Source organism: Onychostoma macrolepis, chromosome 11, assembly GCF_012432095.1.
Source record: "Onychostoma macrolepis isolate SWU-2019 chromosome 11, ASM1243209v1, whole genome shotgun sequence".
NCBI classification, from domain to species: Eukaryota; Metazoa; Chordata; class Actinopteri; order Cypriniformes; family Cyprinidae; genus Onychostoma; species Onychostoma macrolepis.
The window spans coordinates 11,651,055-11,671,089 of record NC_081165.1 but is presented as its reverse complement, the minus strand read 5'-3'; the positions used below and the strand labels follow the sequence as shown (position 1 = coordinate 11,671,089).

Genomic DNA, 20,035 nt, shown 5'->3' with positions numbered 1-20,035 from the left:
TACGGTGACTCGGAGGAAACGCGGAAGAGACGAATCGTTGAATAAAGTCGTTATTTTTATTTTCTTTGTGTGCAAAAAGTATTCTTGTCGCTTCATAACATTCAGATTGAACCACTGTTGGCAGATGGACTATTTTGATGATATCTTTCATACTTTTCTGGGTCTTGACAGTGTTATTTACTTCAATGGAACAGTCACAAGCCTCCCGGTTTTCATCCAAAATATCTTAAATTGTGTTCCAAAGACGAACAAAGCTTTTACGAGTTTGGAACGACATGGGGGTAAGTGATTAATGACAAAATTTTCATTTTGGGGTGGAGTAACACTTTAAGTAAATTTTCTATTGTTGTGTGAACTATTTCTTTCAGATGTCCACCCACCTTTAAACCTTTTTTTCTGTCAGCAGAAAATCACTGATGATACAGAAGCTGATGGTATTGGCTAGAGTACAAAGGCAGCTTTAAAACATTTCAAATTATTGATCACCTTGTCTGTGTTCTGCCATAGACCTGCAGGCCAGATACCTAGATTATAATGCTTTATATACGTTCTGTGCTTATGCCAAATGGCCCATTATGCTGTGTTAGTAATATCAATGCATATGGATGCGGAGAGAGTAACAGTCTCTCTCTGGGAAATTAATAACAGTCAGCAAATAAAATATGATCAATATTAATATGTTAACAATTATTTAATTAATGCATTTATGCAATTATCTGGAATTATTTATGCTATTTATATTATATACTGTATCGAATTTAGTGTGCCATTTATACATTTATTTTGTTTGGAAATTATGAAGAAAGGCCCTTTTTATGGATCATTGACACAAATTTCTAAACCCAGTAATGCTTTCATCGTATATATAACAGCAATTTCATCAAAATTTCTCCTTTTGAGTTCCATGCATGAAGGTAAATTGTACGGGTTTGGAACAACATGAAAGAGTAAAGAATGACAGATTTTTATTTTTTTATTTTGGGGTGAACTATGCCTTTAAGGAGCTCAATGCAATTTACACAGCAAATAGATGTGTAATTAATCACAGAGCAGAGAGCTTCATCACTTACATAAATTTCTTTGCATTGTAGGTTTACAAAAACGAACAAAGAGGGAAGGAACAAGATAAAGAGCACAGCGAGAGAGGAGAAATGAGGAACAAGTGAAATGAGAGAGGGAGAGAATTAAGGACACAATCTGTGCGTCTTAGAAGCCAGTATATACAGTAAATCAGAGAGTGTGTCCCTGTTCTGCTTGACTATATGCGCATTTTGTCCTTTTTTTCTGCCTTTTGTTTTGCTACAGTATAAACTCTGTAGACCCTGTAGTGCTCACATATTACCATAGTCTTATGATGAAACTAATTAAGTCAGCTGTACAAGTCGTTTCTTAGTGTGGGGCAATGTGTCTTATAGCCTAGTCTCAAATTGCACACCCACAACCACCCATAATTCATTCACTGACCATCTGATGCATATTGTACTCAAAACTAGCAAGAGCTGGCTTGAATTGCCTGGTTAAATCTCATTGGCTTGCATTACGCAATTTCCAAGACTACGAGCACACAGGTTCTTTAATCATTCTGTCCAGAAACAAAGTCATAATTGATCTAAATGGATCATTATGACATTTATTAACAGTGTATTAAGTGTTTACAGCTGTTGACTAGCATCACAATGAAATCCATTCATCGTTTTAGCATAATCCAATGTTAATCCAGTGAAATCAAGGGAAATGTCTAGTCAGCAAAAGTCCTAAATTGATTTACTCCTGATTTCATCTGCACATACAATAGTTTTTCGATAAAAAAACTGAAATGATCACCACGAGATGCATGCCGGTTAGAAAAGGGTCTGAGTTATGTCCGACTTGCTCTGATGTCGTTAGGGTTGGGTATCGTTCGGGTTTTTTTCGATACCGGTGCCAAATCGATACTTTTAAAATGGTACCAGTGCCTAAACGGTGCCTGAACCGATACTTAAAAATAATAAAAAATAAATAAAAATGACCAATTAGTAATTGGATTGGCCATTAGTACTAAACACATGATGTCTTTTTCATTCATACTGGATGCCAGAGGGCGCCCTCGCACAAAAAATCCACATATCCAGTCACAGAAGTAGCGGAACTCATGAAGCTCCAGGAAATCCCCAATATGGACAAATGCATTGCTATGGATGTAACGGAGTAAACAAGATATAAACGTTTTGAATGATAAAACAAATACAATAAACTCTTGACTACGACAATATATAGTTTATCTGTGTTATTCAAGCCATCTCTGGTATTTTCATAATAATTAAATATATTTATAATCCATTGCCAATCGATGTATTAGTAGCCTATGGAACATTTTCTGCCTCATTCTGTGACAAGAAGCTACATCAGATCACAAAAGGAAGCATTTAACTGGTGTTGTGGACTAAAAAGGTTATAATGTTCTCTTTTGTTGGACAACAGGTTTAAAAACATGAATACAAGATACATTTTTAGCTTTAGGCATTTTAATTTAAGAATGTTTAGCTCAGCTAGTTAATGGAGGGCTACCTGCTGCCGTCAGAGCAAGTGTAATTTCTGCATTCACGCGTTGCTCGGATGCGCTCATTTCCCAAGTTGTGCTTTTAAGTCGGAATGTGAAAACAACACGCTCGCGTTACTACAAAGATTTGTTGGACTTGTATTATTAGAGCTTTCCGACTTGAGTTCACGTGCATTTTCGCATTCGGGAAATTATTTTTCACGTGCGGTGCCGCTGATGATGCTTCTTAAGTTCGTTTTGGATAAACAAAGGACAAATATTTCAATCGATCGTTCAGGCATGGCACCAAAATGAGGCACCGAAATCTCCGTTCTGATTCGGTTCTAGTACATACCGGTTACATAGGTACCGGTGCCATATTGGTACCGGGTTTCGGTACCCAACCCTAGATGTCATGCTGACGTATGCCAAAAAACTCACGCGACGGTAAGGCGGCTGTGTCGGATTGCGCAGTCGGGTGCAGTTGCCCTCCACCGACTGCGATGATCAAAAGCATGTTGGGAAACGACTGACTGACGATACAGCTTAATGCTCATTGGTTCAAACAACTGTGATGTTGCGTTATCTTCTAAAATGCTTTTTTTCTGATTTCATGTGATTTCTGAAATCATTCTGATTTCTGGTTTCATTTAAATTATGCATGAATATTCCCAAACACTATGACAGTGTGATCTCTGTGTGAGATATGTGATTGTTGTCATATTTCTATAAAAATCTAAAATACATGTTTGTATTAAAGTAAAAATGGATGATAAAAATGCCTTTCGTATGGAATTAAATAGCAGGGACTTTGAGTGTCTTGTTCATTCTATTTATTTTAATATAAAAACAAAAGAACTGAAATTATATCATGTTTATCAACAGCACAGCACATGAGTGAGAATAACGCAATATCTGCCTTTGATCTCGGCTATCTGTTCCACTTCGAGAGGTCAGAACTGCCCGTCTTGACTGCGCTTATTTCACTCCTCCCCTCACTGCAGCCGCCTACTCTCGCCTACATTTCAGGTGAGGCGAGGCGCATCTCAAACAAGCCTAGTAACTTTGTAGACGGTGCACTTTCAGATTTAAAATTTTGCAGCATGTTTTCTTTCACTTAGAGCTGTGTTACACACTGCATGAAAGGTAATTTTCAAAAATCCATAATAGGGGAATTTTAGCTCACTATGAGTACCCCAGCAGTCAAGGACAGCCGGAAAAGAGAGAGTGAACAATCACCAATAAAGAAAAAATTCAAAGATTCCACCATCTCCAGAGAGGATCTCGACGGTGCTATAGCTAACGGTATCAAGCAAGCGCTTAAAGAGCAACAAAGTACTCTCGATTCGGTAGTGTTTCGACTGAAAGAGAAGCGATAGACTCTGTACTGACCCCAGCCCTCCATGATCTACATTTGGATATACAAACGACCAACTATTAGCAAAAGAGCTAAAAGCAGAAGTTGAAAAGCTAGTCATCGCGGCGAAACAGACACGTGGCCGGGTCGATTCTGTTCAAGCAGCTGCATGTGAGGATAGGAGGACAGTCACAAACTTAAGAAATCAGCTGGAGCAACTCACCGAAAAAATTACAGACATTGAAGATAGGAGCAGGAGAAATAACGTACGAATGGTGGGGTTGCCGGAGGGGGCGGAGGGCTCCGATGCAGCTGGCTTCCTCAAAGCTAATCTTTCCAATTGGATCCCTTCCCTGAAAGGCAGTGACATCGAGATTGACCGGGCCCATCGCGTGTATGATGGAAGGAAAAACTCTGATCGGCCACGCACTCTCATCTTCCGAGTACTAAGGTGGCATGACAGATCGGCGATCCTGAAGGGTGCTCGGCAGGCATATCCGGTGAAATATATGCAGGACAATGTCACGCTACTATTTTTTCCCGACTTTAGTCCAGCCACAACTACCAAGAGAAAGAGCTTTAATCCAGTCTTGAAGAAGATGACAGCACTTGGTCTCCAGCCCTTCCTCACCTATTCGGCGTTAATTAAACTACAGCACAAAGGTGAGCAGATGATGTTCGTCTCTCCTCAAAAGGCGGTGGATTTTGTTACTTCACTGTCACTGAAGACGTATTCTGCAGCGCTACAAAGCAGCGGGAAGGCGTCGGCTACCGTCTCCATCCTCTCAGCTCAACGAGGGAAAATTAACGATGAGGTCTGTGGTGATCCTAACTGTCCTGAAGAGGACAATAACAAGATGGCCATGGACACTTGTTAATTTCTTTTTGGAATCTTGCCCCTGCCCTGCACGTTCGTCTCGCTGATTTGTAAATAATAATGATTTATTTTCTTTATTTTTCTTTATTATTATTATTATTCTTCGGGCTGATGGAGAGCAGGTTCAATCACTATGCTTTTGGCTCAGTGGGCCTTTTGGGGACATGTCTTGCGTTGAAGTGGACTGGTCACAGATCAACATTTGTTTCTGTTGTTTATGCAGACCTGCACTCTCAGTAATGTGCGGTCTGCTTTGGTTTTTATACACAGTTGTTTGTCGTTCCTTGTTCTTGTTTTTTTTTCTATGCCCTTCAAAAGACATCAATACTTTTATTTATTCTGCTTTTCTTTTAAAAGGACTATGCATCTAGGCGGATTGGTATCCAGGATACATACTAATGTTTACATGTCACTTATGTCATTGCTTTTGTTTCTCTTTACTTCGACAGAATCTTGGCATTTCGAGCACACAATGCATGTTCTGAATATCTTATCATTGAATGTGAATGGCCTAAATTCTCCTATTAAGCGTACCCGGATATTAGAATATTTGCACCGTAAATCGATTTCCTGTGTCCTGATACAAGAGTCTCATTTAAAATAATGCGATGTGGCACGTTTTCAAAACAAGTATTACAAACTGGCAGCCTTCTCTTGTGCTCCTAATAAAACTAAGGGGGTGCTTATCTTAGTCGATAGGAAGTTACATTTAACTATTGAACATACCGGGAATGATGATGAAGGTAGATTTGTTTTTATACGCTGTAAAATACATAATGACAGGTTAGCACTGGTCTCCATTTACTGCCCGAATGAGGCAGACAGTGCATTTTCCACAAATATTTCCAATATATTACTTGAGCAGATTGATTGTTCTATAGTGATGGGTGGTGATTTTAATGCTGTTTTAAATCCTGCACTGGATAAATCTCACCCAGATACTACAGCTAACCCATCCTCTAAGTTCAGTGATAAATTTATTCAATAATTTAATGTAATCGATCTTTGGAGAATCCAGAATACTACATCTAAGGACTTCATACTTGCACTTGCACTCTCAGTACTTGCACTCTCAGACTTGCACTCTCAGACTTGCACTCTCAGACACCTGCGCTTCCGTTAGTGACGTCACTTGCAATCTTTATTTTTTGTTTTATTCTATTTATTTATCATTTTTTTAATTGAATCGCTCAACATTTTACAACAGTATCCAGGTGGTGAAGACAAGAAAAAAGAAACTAAGTTACAATGTCACTTGCAATCGCGACTTGCACTTTTCGCTACCTGCAACGTCACTTGCAATCGACACAAATCGTGCGTGATGCCAATGGAGACAAGACACTGTGGTGGTTAAACGATTAAAACTAATTAGTACCATAACGCACAGGGTCCTGCAACTCATCTGTAGGAGAAAAAGACATGACCTGCAAATCAGTGGATGCAGAATATGAATGCAATGCGCAAAGTCTCTCGTTAAGCGTTTTCCTCCCATAGAAAACCATAAACACTTAATATGGCTTAATGTATTAAGATAGAGCTATTAAAAGATCAAATTCGATATACATTTTATTACAGTTTATTAATATAAATGCATATATTTATATGCATAGCCTATGTAGCCTATATAGAGTTTTCCTCCCACACTGCAAAACGTGGCATAATGTGGCTTAGGCTAACGGACTAAGATGATAAAGACCAAATTCAGTAACTTATAAGTCTTATTGTTGACAAACTATACAGACAGATAAGAAATGCATTAGGAAGTGGTATTAAAACTCCATACAGGCAAGCAGGCGAGCCCAGAACACAATGTCTTAAATTGCATGTTAAACGTTTTCCTCCCATTGAAAATTATAAATAAAACACGTAATGTAGCATAATGGACAAAGTTCATGATATAAAAAAGGCTGTACAACCCGAATTCCGGAAATGTTGGGACGTTTTTTAAATTTGAATAAAATTAAAACTAAAAGACTTCACAATAGAACATAGATAACATAACAAATGTTTAAACTGAGAAATGTTACACTTTTATCCACTAAATGAGCTAATTTCAAATTTGATGCCTGCTACAGGTCTCAAAAAAGTTGGCACGGGGGCAACAAAGGACTGAAAAAGCAAGACATTTTTGAAAAGATTCAGCTGGGAGATCATTTAGCAACTAATTAAGTTAATTGACATCAGGTCTGTAACATAAAAGGGATGTCTTAGAGAGGCAGAGTCTCTCAGAAGTAAAGATGGGCAGAGGCTCTCCAATCTGTGAAAGAGTGCATAAAAAGATTGTGGAATACTTTAAAAACAACGTTCCTCAGCATCAAATTGCAAAGGCTTTGCAAATCTCATCATAACATCATGTGCATAACATCATCAGAAGTTTCAGAGAAACTAGAGAAATCTCTGTGCATAAGGGACAAGGCCTAAGACCTTTGTTGGATGCCCGTGGTCTTCGGGCCCTCAGACAACACTGCATCACTCATCGGCATGATTCTGTCATTGACATTACTAAATGGGCCCAGGAATACTTCCAGAAACCACTGTCGGGAAACACAACCATCCGCAGATGTCAACAAAAGCTCTATCATGCAAAAAGGAAGCCATATGTGAACATGGTCCAGAAGCGCCGTTGTGTCCTGTGGGCCAAGGCTCATTTAAAATGGACTGTTTCAAAGTGGGAAAGTGTTCTATGGTCAGACGAGTCCAAATTTGACATTCTTGTTGGAAATCACAGACGCCATGTCCTCCGGGATGAAGATTAGGGAGACCACCCAGCGTGTCATCAGCGTTCAGTTCAAAAGCCAGCATTTCTGATGGTATGGGGGTGCATAAGTGCAAATGGTATGGGCAGCTTGCATGTTTTGGAAGGCACTATGAATGCTGAAAGGTATATAACGGCTTTAGAGAAACATATGCTCCCCTCCAGACAATGTATATTTCAGCAGGACAATGCAATACCACATACTGCAGCTATTACAACAGCATGGCTTTGTAGTAGGAGAGTCCAGGTGCTGAATTGGCCTGCCTGCAGTCCAGATCTTTCACCTATAGAGAACATTTGGCACATCATTAAACAAAAAATACGTCAAAGATGACCACGAACTCTTCAGCAGCTGGAAACCTATATCAGGCAAGAATGGGACCAAATTCCAACACCAAAACTCCAGAAACTCATAACCTCAATGCCCAGATGTCTTCAAACTGTTTTGAAAAGAAGAGTAGATACTAAACCATGGTATGCCCCCATCCCAACTATTTTGAGACCTGTAGCAGGCATCAAATTTGAAATGAACTCATTTTGTGCATAAAATTGTAACTTTAACATTTATTTTAACAGTTTAAAGATTTGTTATGTTATCTATGTCCTATTGTGAATACAATATTGGCTTATGTGATTTGAAAGTCTTTTAGTTTTCATTTTATTCACATTTAAAAAACGTCCCAACATTTCCGGAATTCGGGTTGTAGTTTACTTTGCGCATTGCGATTATTTTGGGCTCTGCTTGTACATGTTACTTAAGTTTTAATAATGAGGAGGAGTAATCTATCATCTCAGTCTGTTATGCCACATTATGTCACGTTTTGCGGTGTGGGAAGAAAACACTATATAGGCTATACATATAAATATACATTATATTAATAAACTGTATATCGAATTTGGTCTTTTAATAGCACTTAATACACTAAGCCATATTAAGTGTTTATGGTTTTCTATGGGAGAAAAATGCTTAATGAGAGACTGTTATGGTACTGATTAGTTTTAATCGCTTAACCACCAGAGCGTCTTGTCTCCATTGTCAACACGCATGATTTGTGTCGATTCCAAGTAACGTTGCAGGAAGTGGAAAGTGCAAGTCGCGATTGCAAGTGACATGGTAATTTAATTTCTTTCTTCTCGTCCTCACCACCTGGCTACTCTTGTAAAATGTTGAGTGATTCAATTAAAAAAAAAAAAAAATAGAATAAAATAAAAAAATTTAAAAATTAAAAAGACTACAAGTGATGTCACTAGCAGAAGCGCAGGTGTCTGAGAGTGCAAGTACTGAGAGTGCAAGTGCAAGTCTGCAGCCAGACCCCATTGCCTTTTTGTTGCTCATGCGCTGTTGAACGCGCACTGTCTATGCGGTCTCAAAAAATTGCCTGCACACGGATGGGGTGCACTGCTGTTTGCGAGCCCTCCTGATGACGAAAATGACATAATGCGGACGGTGTGTGGACACGGACGGCCGAAGTATACTTTGGCCTTAAGCGGGAGAGTTGTTTACTTGCATTATAATTAGTCAATAACACCATCATTTTCTTCATTCAGACCGAGAGCTCGCACGAAAACAAGAGGTGGAATTTATCGCAAGAACCAATCACATCCAATCATAACCGATCATATCCAATTATAGTGCGATGGAGACATTGCCTCCTCTCATGTGACTTTCCCCCATTCATCTTAATGAGCCTCCAGAAAAGTCACGGCACGATAGGGGTCTCTGTAGAAAGTCAATGGACTGAAGGGAGGCAAGCCTCTGCTGTAACTTTACCTGCGGGTATTGCCGTTGGACAGTGTTATTTTATAAAAACGAGTGACTTTTAGACTTTTAATATCATATTTAGTCATATTTGCGCTGTTTTATTTTTGTAATATCGATTATTTTCTCATCCAATTTTGAGGAGACACTGCCTCCCTGTATATATTAGGGATATATATCACAGCTTAAATAAACAACTATGTTAAATTTCAGAACCTAAAAATGCAAGCCCTGGAAATACAAGGCATTAAAATGCAAGCACTGTTGATTGCAATGCATCTTTTTTTTCGATTTGTGGAATTCAGCATGCTTTATGTTTCAAAAACTATTGTAATTTTTCTGCTTCCATACTCCCCCGGGTCCTAATGCCTGCTTAATAAGGAGTTTTTATTCCGTAGGGGGCGCTGTTAGCCTACTTGTAATAAAATGAAAGCAAAATACACAAATACACAAATAATAATAGAAGACTGAGAGTACCATATGCCAGATTGAACAGATTACGTAAATCTTATGTTCATCAATCAGTAAAATTAATTAACCAGAATAGGGGGTTTATAGGCAGCAAGATTCTGAGGAATGGAAGGTACTTAAGCTTTTTGCACTGCAGATGGATGTGTACCAATGTGTACTTTTGTGTGTGTGTATTGTATTGTGTAATGTGTACTGCTGTTAATTAATGTTAGACAGTAAACGCTATGGGATGTGAGACAATTTTTGGAAGAAATTCCAACAATAAAGTGAAAATTTAATTGAATTGAGAAGCTGTAGCTCACATGAAAAAAAAAATTTAAAAAAAATCACAAACATGACACTTAAATTAAATAATTTTATATATACTGATCTATTTAAATAAAGATAATAAAAACTTTTTACGTGAAATTTAAATGACCAACCAACCAAAAAAAACAACAACTAAAAATAAAAATTATGTGATCCTAGCAATATTCTAGAAAGCACACAGAACACCATTAAAAAAAAAAAAAAAAAAAACTAATTTTTCTAGTGACATGTTACAGCTAATTGTTTTTAGTTGGCATGTTAGCTACATTTTTTAGTTGGCATAGTTGAATTTCTGTGAATTTTATCAATTGTGGCAACAGTTTGTAAACATTGGCTTAATCTGAAATAACATGATAAGTCACTAGAAAAATGTTGTTTACCGAACAGTGTTGTTGGTACAATTAAATGTCTTTTCTCACTATTTCTCAATGTCCCAAAAGAAAAATAAAACAAAAAAATAAAAACAGAAATACATTAAACAAAATACAGAACACCGACAACAGATTTGACATCATCACTTCACTTTATTTACAAATCAATTCCAATACAGGATATCTGGTGAAAATACCTGATTTTAAACAAGGAAAAACACTGAATACGTTCAGTATGCATAACAGGATGTCTTGATGTAAAGAAAAGATTCAAAAGCGGCACTGCATAAGTTGAAAACCTTTAAAAAATAATAATGTTCTCCTGCATCACATATGGCAAGTGACAGAACAGAAATTATTTAATTATATAATGAGGATGAGATATACATTGACAAATAGTGTTATGCTTTATTGTTTATTTCATAGTATGTAAATATATCCAGCTTTAAACTGCTTAAAGTTTCTGACACTAGTGAAAAAATAAATGGATGAACATTACAAGGCTGATTAAAGGGAAATAAGCCCTGAAAGAAGCAGACAACACCTGTGCCTGGTTCTAAGCCAGGGGCTTTCAAACCTGTCCTGGAGGCCCCCCTGCCCTGCACATTTTGTATGTCTTCCTTATCAGACACAACAAATTCAGGTCTTGCAGTCTCTACTAATGAGATAATGAGTTGAATCAGGTGTGTTAGATGAGGGAGACATACAAAACGTGCAGGGCAGGGCAGCCTCCAGGACAGGTTTGAAAACCCCTGGTCTAAGCAACACTAACTGTATTCAGTGGTTACATGGTGCACATATTGCATCAAATTAATATCTCAGAAGTCGGTCTAACAGCATTGTACACATACGGTATATGACATGAGAAAAATAAACCTATAGGCTACCAGCAGATAGTTATGGGGTAACTGGGAAAACTAGATCATGAAACCAATTAATGCATGAACTCGCAATTCTGCATAATGCCACCTAACTTTACACCGTGTCCTAACACAAAACCTTTGGAAAAATACTTTCAGTGTTTAATACTCACCATAACGTCTTTTATAGCGGAATTTTCACCATGAATATCTGTCTCTTCTTGGGATTGGTGATTGTTTCGGCCTTCAGCTGATTCTGAAGGCTCCACTCCACTGCACTTGAATTCACCATACCAGTGGTTTTTCCACTTCGACTTGATAGATTGACTTGAGCACAATTAAATATGTTTGGTAATTGTACTTTTCTAATTATAACCACAATTATTACCACAATGCATCTTTTTGTTTGGGGAAAATTATTTGGAAGCCATTAATTGAGCCAGTGTGTTATTGTCAGTTTCTCAATTTTTCAAAATTAATTTTTTTTACAGTGTAGGAAACCAATTAAAATCATTTATGACGCTTTTCCACTGCCTGGTACGACTCGGCTCGGCTCGGCACGGTTCAGAACGGCACGGCACAGCTCAGTTCGGCTCGGTTCGTGTTTCCACTGCAGTTTAGTACCGATTTAGAGTGGGCGGGATTATTCACATGTCGTTATAGTTGCGCCGCCTAATGCCGTAGCCGCACTGCTGTGACTCCTGAAATTTTTTTTTATTCCGCGTTGCTCAATCAAGCTCTCGCTGGATCCGCTCCTCGGCTATCAACGAGAGGACAGTCTGTACTTCCTCAACAGACAACAAAACAGCCATTTTTTGGTTGTTAAAAGAAGGGTGCGCTCATTCAAAACAGTTGCGTTCGATCCTTCGTTGGCTGTGCTGATTTAAATCTAGCGGGTCTGTTGTGTCTCGTGCAGCAAGTTCAATGATGCAGGCAGTGACGATTCTCTCTGGCCAATCAGTGATCAGCAGAGTTTACACGTCACGTTTTGGTTACAGTACGGTTCACTTGGAACCTCAGCTGAGGTGGTACTAAAAAAAGTACCAGGTACCAGGTACTGTACCCAGTGGAAAACCCCCCAAAAGTGAGCCGTTCTGAACCGTACTGTGCCGTACCGTGCAGTCCAAAAGCGCCATTAGAAAACCATAGCAACCACCTAGAACACCCTAGCATTGTGATGGCAAGTTTTGCATGTGTAGCACCATAAATTGCATGAATATTGTTTCACTGGAAATTAGATTGGTAGAGAGACAAATCCCTTAGCAGTTCTCAACGTTCGGGGCCACCAAATATGTTTTGTTTGTGAATGTCAAAGAGGGGTGTTTATGCACAGTTGTTATTTCCCTTCGGAATTAAAAATGTCACTGAACGTGATATTACTGCAAGTCAGCATGCATATTAATCCAGAATGACTGGTGTGGGTGAACAATGCATATTCACATGATTTTTGACTGCAGACAACTGGATTTAAGTTGATCTGTAAACTCTCTCAATCTTTCTGTTTCCCTCAAGGGCAGGGTGGGCCATGCCATTCGGCTGTTTAAAACCTGGTGAGAAGAAGGACTACAACAGTCCAACAGAAATCACAGACAAATATGATCTGGGCCAGATTGTTAAATCGTGAGTAAAATGTGTTTTTTTGCAATCCTTTCCTTTTATTTTTGCATGTAAGTTGCAGAAGATGTTCTTGAAGGTACTTTTTTTTAAAAGGGATAATGTGCGGTCAGCCAGCAATTATCACAAAATATATCCAGAATGGCTCTTGTATCATCCCAAAGGGGATTATTTTGTGATTATAATCAACTGACTGTGCACTATCCCTCTAATTATACTGCTACTTACCAAATAAATATATAAAGAGATATGAAATATTGATTTGAATTAATTTGATTATGTGAGTCTGTGTAATGTTATGAGAGACTAGTACACTGTAGGAAAGTTAGAGAAAACGTTTTACCGAATAATGTGACTGATTAATTAGAATAGAGTATTCTAGCTGTGTATGAAGACTTAATACAGTAATTCACAGAAAGTTCATTTTTGTGTGTACTATTCCTTAATTTCACTCTAAAATTCTAATGTAATTAGAGCAATAAAATCACTTTCTTCTCAAGGGAGGAGTTCTGTGAGATCTTCAGGGCGAAGGATAAGAACACACTGAAAATGTACACCTGCAAAAAATTCCTGAAGAAAGATGGAAGAAAGGTGCGGAAGGCTGCCAAAAACGAGATTCTCATCCTAAAGATGTGAGTTACATATAGTTTTCTTTTTTAAAACCCTTAACAATCATTTTATAGAATGGGACTTCCTCTGGTGTCCTCAGATCTGCTCTTTTGATTTTATTTGGTTTAAGTAGAATCATATTTATTTCATTTATGAATAATGATTCTTAAAGCTCTATTAAACACTGTTGTTCCTCTAAGATGATTTGTGTACTGCAGAAGCTCGAGTTTTTTTTTTGTCTCATCCATAACTCCAAAAAAGTGATTTTTCTTTTTCTTAAATCAATTGCAGTGCTGAATGTGTTAGATAAATTGTGATAGATGCAGTTTATTAATAATTTATTTTTACTGCATAATGTCTGAAACTTGCCCAATGCAAATATGTGAGTGCAAAAGTCTATCTGTATTACATAAGCTTGATTTGAATAACATATTCAGTTTAATGGCACAAAAATAGCTTGCAAATTGCTTATTATAATTTTTTTAATTTAGTAAAAAGTGAAACAACAGTGAGTTTTAACAAAAAGCTTCTTGCCTTGTGAAGCTATATGTAGCCAGGGCATTAACCATTGGGCTAGGCGGGGTTGAAGCCCCGGGGCCCAAGCAAGTAGGGGGCCCATGATTGGCTGTGGAGTAGATTGACTGGTCATTGGTAGCGCCGATTGCCAAAGCCCCACCACGCCCCCCACTTATTAGCGCTATTATTTAGTGGAGCTTTTCCATAAATTTCAGTGCAGTACCATTAGAGATTGAAACGTAACATTTGCATTTTTTTTTCACCAATCAAATGCATTTATTTTATATATTGCTTTTGAACGACCTGTGTAGACTATCTATCAGGTGACCGCTGCGTCCGCACTCACCTCTCTTCGCTTCGTTCTGGCATAATCTGGAAATGGTCATGCAAAGAACAATCTTCGAAAAGTAAAAATGTCAACTATTCAAAAAAAATAAATAAATAAAATGTGAGAGAGGGGCTATTCTAAAAAAATAAAAATAAGGAGAGAGGGAAAAACATGAGTTAGTCAGTAAAATTCCCAGCTGTTAGGTTATTTTACTAAAGCTGATGATGGAGTGGAAGTTATGGTACAGCAAGCGGACCGGACACATGGAGTAGATAAAAACATAGCGTCATTGTCGCCACAGATTTTAGGTTAGTTTGATTATTAACTTGATGGATGTATATTGCTTGTTGTATCTGAACAAGCTCTATAGGCCTATATTCGCTTTTGGGTTGAGAAATAATCCGGTAGAAATATGTAAATCGTTTAGCTTAATGATGTTAGCTTATCATTTAAACTCATTTTAAACATTGTGGTTTAAAAACAAATTTAACTGTTCAGGGACATTAAGAAGCGGGGCAGAATTTATTTTGGCAGATGCACGCGTTATAGCCTAAAAACGCGCAGCACGTTAAGCACCTGCCTAAACTTGAGTTCTTTTTCGCGCCTTGAGCTTAAACGTTCAAATATGGTTAGGCCTATGTGTCAAAATGCGAGTATCCTCGTAAACAGTCATTTGTGTCTTACATGAACATTATAGTTAAAGATAAAGCATGCATGTGAAGTGTAGGCTATGTGAGTTCCTGGCATTGTATGATGTGATTTTAAAGGGATAGATCACCCAAAAATCTAAATACTGTCATCATTTACTCAGCCTCGAGTTATTCTGAACCTGTATGAATTTCTTTGTTCACCTCAACATAAAAGAAGATATTTTGAAGAATGTTCATAACAAGAAGGTTTCTGGGCCCCATTGACTCCTAATAGTGTATTTTTATTTCTGTCTTTTTTTTTTTTTTCATACTATGAAAGTCATGCAGCAGCTTTTTGGTTACCAGCATTGTTCCCAATATATTATTTTGTGTTCAACAGCAGAAGGAAACTCATACAGTTTAAGAAAAACAACAGAATTTTCATTTTTGGGTGAACTATTCCTCAAAAGCAGCCTGATATAGCTGCTGTTGCCATTTGTGTCAATAATGTGAATCAAACATCAGAAAGAAAATCACTCCATGTCCTTGACTGAATCACTTTTGTAAAATAAGAATTAATCTATATTGAATTTATACAGTTCTATTTGTATATTTACTTTATACAATATAATGTTTTTTATTCAGTATTTTAAGTTTTTCAAGTGGGTTGATTTATGTATCTTTGTTCTCTTGTCATGACTGTTTACTTGTCTTAAGTAAGCTTGGTTTTACTTAGGCTAGTATTATTTTTTGTGATATTGTAATTAGTAACAAGAATTATGAAATTTCAGTGCATCAAAAATGTTGATAGGATAAAAATCCTATTTAAAGCTATATATATAATTATTGTGATGGAGGGCCCTGCAGTAAGTCATAGCCCCGGGGCCCAGTGAGGTCTTAATGCGGCCCTGTGTGTAGCCTATGTTCATTATTGACATTTTCAGTCATCTCAAAAGAGTGGAAACACCTAATGGTGCAAAGCATTTTGTTAAATATACCAAACATGTCAAAGCTTTAAGATATTAGATATAAATGCTTTGCACAGTGTATGATTATATATGATTATTCTGCATCTAAAAGGCTGATCTTCTGAGTCACTGATGTCACTTTGATCCTGCATTGCTGCGTTTGCGTCCCGCTCACAAATCACAACAGCTCATGAATAACACATAAAAGAAATGTCACTTTTAGAATGAGCTTTTTTTATGGTTCACCTTTAGTTCCCCTCTCAATTGCTGGCATAAGAGCACATTAGTGTCTTCAAAGCATAATCAGTGTATTAATTTCTTAATTTAAAAGTTGGCTGACATAACCACCTTTACAAAATTCTGAAACACTTCTTTATAGTGTCCGTGTTACATAATGAATTAAATTATACGATTATACGTGCTGGAATTAAAATGTAATATGCTTTAAGGGAAGTTTCTTGCAAACTTTGTTGCATCTGCTATTCAGTTCATCTCAATTTATTTAAATAGGGCTTTTTCATAATACGTATTGTTGAAAAGTTACTTTAAAATAAGAATAATGTGTTTCAAACACTCCAGTGATTAGTCAATGGCGGCAGTGGCAAGAAAAAGCAGATTTAGTAAATGAAGAAGAAACCATGGGAAGCTGCATCTTCAGGCTGGCATATACTTGAAAGCAATTACATAAAGCATATATACATAAATGTTGATTTGAACTGATGTGATTCAGCCACAGAGCATTAATGATAATACTGACATTTGTTGTTTAATTAAATATGATTATAGCGGATAAAGGAATCCATGTGAAATGCAAATAGTAGGGATGCAGGCGTGTGTGTCTGGCGTTGGATGACAGTGGCAGATGGGGCACGAGTGTGACGGCAGGCCGGGATAAATCTGGGCACAGAGCTACATGTGCATCAACCTCCTGTGTGCCACAAACTGTCTCCTAACTGATTGTCCATCTCTCCTCCCCAGGGTGAAACACCCCAACATCCTCCAGCTGGTCGATGTCTATGAGACGCGGAAAGAGTACTACCTGTTCCTTGAGCTGTAAGTCCTCAAATCCGTTTTTTTTTTTTACCTTTAGACGAAATATAAAAAAACAATCTTAAAAAATCTGCATATGTGTTTTTGTATTGAGTATCGTATTTGATACATCAAGGTTTTTTGTATAATCTCATATGATATAGTGAGAATATGGAGCTGATACTTGAGGAGGAAAATACAAATTTTTTCCAGAGGAAACTAAGCAAAAATATGCAGTTTGGTGCAGTTGCTGAATAAAAAGTAATATGAAATTCTTATAGATTGTAATGTAAGCCACTGAGATCTTTATCAGTGATGTTTCGTTCATGAATGATTCGTTCAATTTGAACTAATCATTAATATGACTGGAGAACAATGAGTCGTCTCAGCGAGAGATTCGTTCATGTCGTGTTGACCGTGCATATGCTCGATCACCTCTCGAGTCATTTGTTCATCCAGTGACAGCTCTATAGGCGCTATGCAGTCTGTACCGGATAGAGAAATGATTAGTTCACTTCTCGAGTCTTCGGGTCTGAGTCGCTCGTTCTTTTGTCACATGACATGACAACAGTATTTGATACAGAAATGAGTTAATAATTCCCAAACTTCCTAACAAACATGCTTACAGTAATGTTATGCGTTTCTGGTCTCAAATTGTAGCTTTTTTATTTCTCGCAATTTATACATTTGTGAATTTCTGTCATGATGGTTAACATAATGTGGTAATAAAGAGGCTTTAAACTTTATCAGTATGATGAGGAAAAATCACTCTGATAAAGCAAATATACCAACATATAATATTTGTTTCTTACATATAATGTTTGTATTTGTCATAAGATACTGAGCCAGGAAACTAGCACGTGACAAAAGAACAACTCGAACCCAAAGACTCAAGAGATGAGCTAATCGAATCTGTTTCTGGGACTGCTTAGCATTATATCCTCTGGGGCTGGGAACGAACTACTTGAATCCGAATAATCGAGAGATGAACTAATCATTTCTGTTTCCGGTACAGACTGCATACAGTAGCTTCAGTTTACAGGGATGTGACATGACAAAAGAAAGAACGATACAGATCGGGAGGTGAGGGAAACTAACAGATTGCATAATCTGAAACAATGAATTAATTGTTTCTGTTTCTCATAATCTGACCTTGGTTGCATTATAGTTTTATTGCATTAACAGTCCTATTCGAAATGCCGCGCAAGTAGTTGTGTCGTGGAATTTGGCTGAATATATTCTGCTGAAATGAGCACAATGACTTAAAAAAAGATTTATTCATTTTGATGAACGAGATTCAAAGATCCGAGTCAGTAAAATGATCCGATCTTCCCATCACTAATCTTTATAACAGTTTAGCAGACTACTTACATAAAATGCATTTAAATATCAGTTGTCACTCTGTATGTCCTAATAATATGTCATAGTAATATGTATAATTTTGAAAAAAACATTTGAAAGCTGCCGCCTGTCTCTCAGGCAACATACAGGTACCAAATGCATTGCTGCAAAAGACTGAGAAAAGCTGCATAAAACAAATTCCTCTGGAAAAGGTTGTTTGGCGACAAAGGTTCCCTTCTAATCATGTTGATACTGACTTCAAGAGGCTAAAGCTGCTGTTACTGTTGCCTGAGACATAACAGAAATAAACCCTGCGCTCAGACTGTCCTAGCACGATTATTTCGCCTCGTCCTTGTCACATTCCTACCTGTCTGTTTGGATTTGCATTTATTATTTTAATGCCTCATCCCTGCTGTACGCTGTATGTGTGGCGTGGACTGGATGATTTGCGTCTGCTACATCTGCGTGATCAAGTAAAGCTTTTGAAGGTGCCAACGTTTAAAGCAGGGTGTGAATAATTCATAATTCCACAGAAAAAGCAGCTCAGCATGTTGTGTTTTCTTGCAGAGCCACAGGTCGGGAGGTATTTGACTGGATTCTGGATCAAGGCTATTATTCTGAGAGGGACACCAGTAATGTTATCAGACAGGTGATGGAGGCAGTTGCTTACCTGCACAGCCTGAAGATTGTTCATAGGAACCTAAAGGTACACCACACAGTGCCCTCTGGTGGTCATCTTGTTCATAATTAATTAACCCTATTACCTAGAAACTTCCACACAAGACACACAATTCTGTTTTGGTTTTTAAGCTACATTTTAGGGAAGCACTTTCATTTTTTTGTGTAATGATTACAGATCTGTTTGTTTATTGTTATCTCAATCTCAAAAATCCTTTTTTTTTTTTGGGCTGTTAATAAATGATATACTCTTTTGGTAAATTCTTCAGTAAATTTTCTTGTTAAGCATCAAACATTAGCAAAAGCTGTTTGCTTATCAAGTAAAATAGATTTTAATTTAAATTTTGTTTATTCTTATTTGTTTATTGGCAAATTGTGGCTTTATTGATTTAAGCATAAATCTACTAACATTTACTAAGGTTTGTGTCTAAAATACAGAAAGGAAATAATTTGCCAATTGTGAAAGAAAAAGAAGATATTTTTACTGGAAAACAAAGGGAAAATACTTAAAAGTATCAAGATTATGTATCAGGACTTTTAGCAGTGGGGCCTCATTTATAAAATGTTGCGCAGAAACCATCCTAAATTTGATCTTATGATCATCTTTCAAATATGCGTACGTGTGATTCATAGAATGAACGTACACAGAAAATGCATGTGCACCTCTCTTTCAGATGTGAAATTTATGAATCACAAATGATCTTGAACTTGCACGTAACTGAATGGTTTCAGCTCTCTGCCTTGTAAATGATTCCTAATTAATGTCATTAACATATAAAAGATTACCAGTCATCATCCAAATCCTTTAATTTAGAACAGCGAGCTGCAACGGAGGAACCGAAATTTTGGTGAGAATGATTCTGATTTTATTACATTTGGTGTAAACATCAATTTATAATGGATAATCAGCAGTAACAAGGTCGTGCCAGTTGAGGCTCACACAGCCTGTCTGTATGTGAAACAAGCTCATGGAGAAATCAAAATATATGAACGCAACTGCACACAGAAGAAACATAAAAATGTAACTTAGTTTTTATTAGTGCTGT

The 20,035-nt window shown here is 37.3% G+C and overlaps 1 protein-coding gene across 3 annotated transcripts in view; it reads left to right on the top strand.

Moving 5' to 3' along the window:
* Positions 1-20,035, top strand: part of camkvb (CaM kinase-like vesicle-associated b) — a 65,108-nt gene that overhangs the window by 28,777 nt on the left and 16,296 nt on the right. For 2 of the 3 annotated variants that reach the window (XM_058790860.1, XM_058790859.1), the window contains 4 exons: positions 12,790-12,897; positions 13,392-13,523; positions 16,920-16,994; positions 18,879-19,017. In XM_058790860.1, the coding sequence (XP_058646843.1) occupies positions 12,803-12,897; positions 13,392-13,523; positions 16,920-16,994; positions 18,879-19,017 (441 nt within the window). In that variant the 5' untranslated portion in view covers positions 12,790-12,802. Of the gene's footprint in view, positions 1-3,403; positions 3,548-12,789; positions 12,898-13,391; positions 13,524-16,919; positions 16,995-18,878; positions 19,018-20,035 lie in introns of all 3 variants that reach the window. The other variant, XM_058790861.1, reaches the window with a different exon arrangement.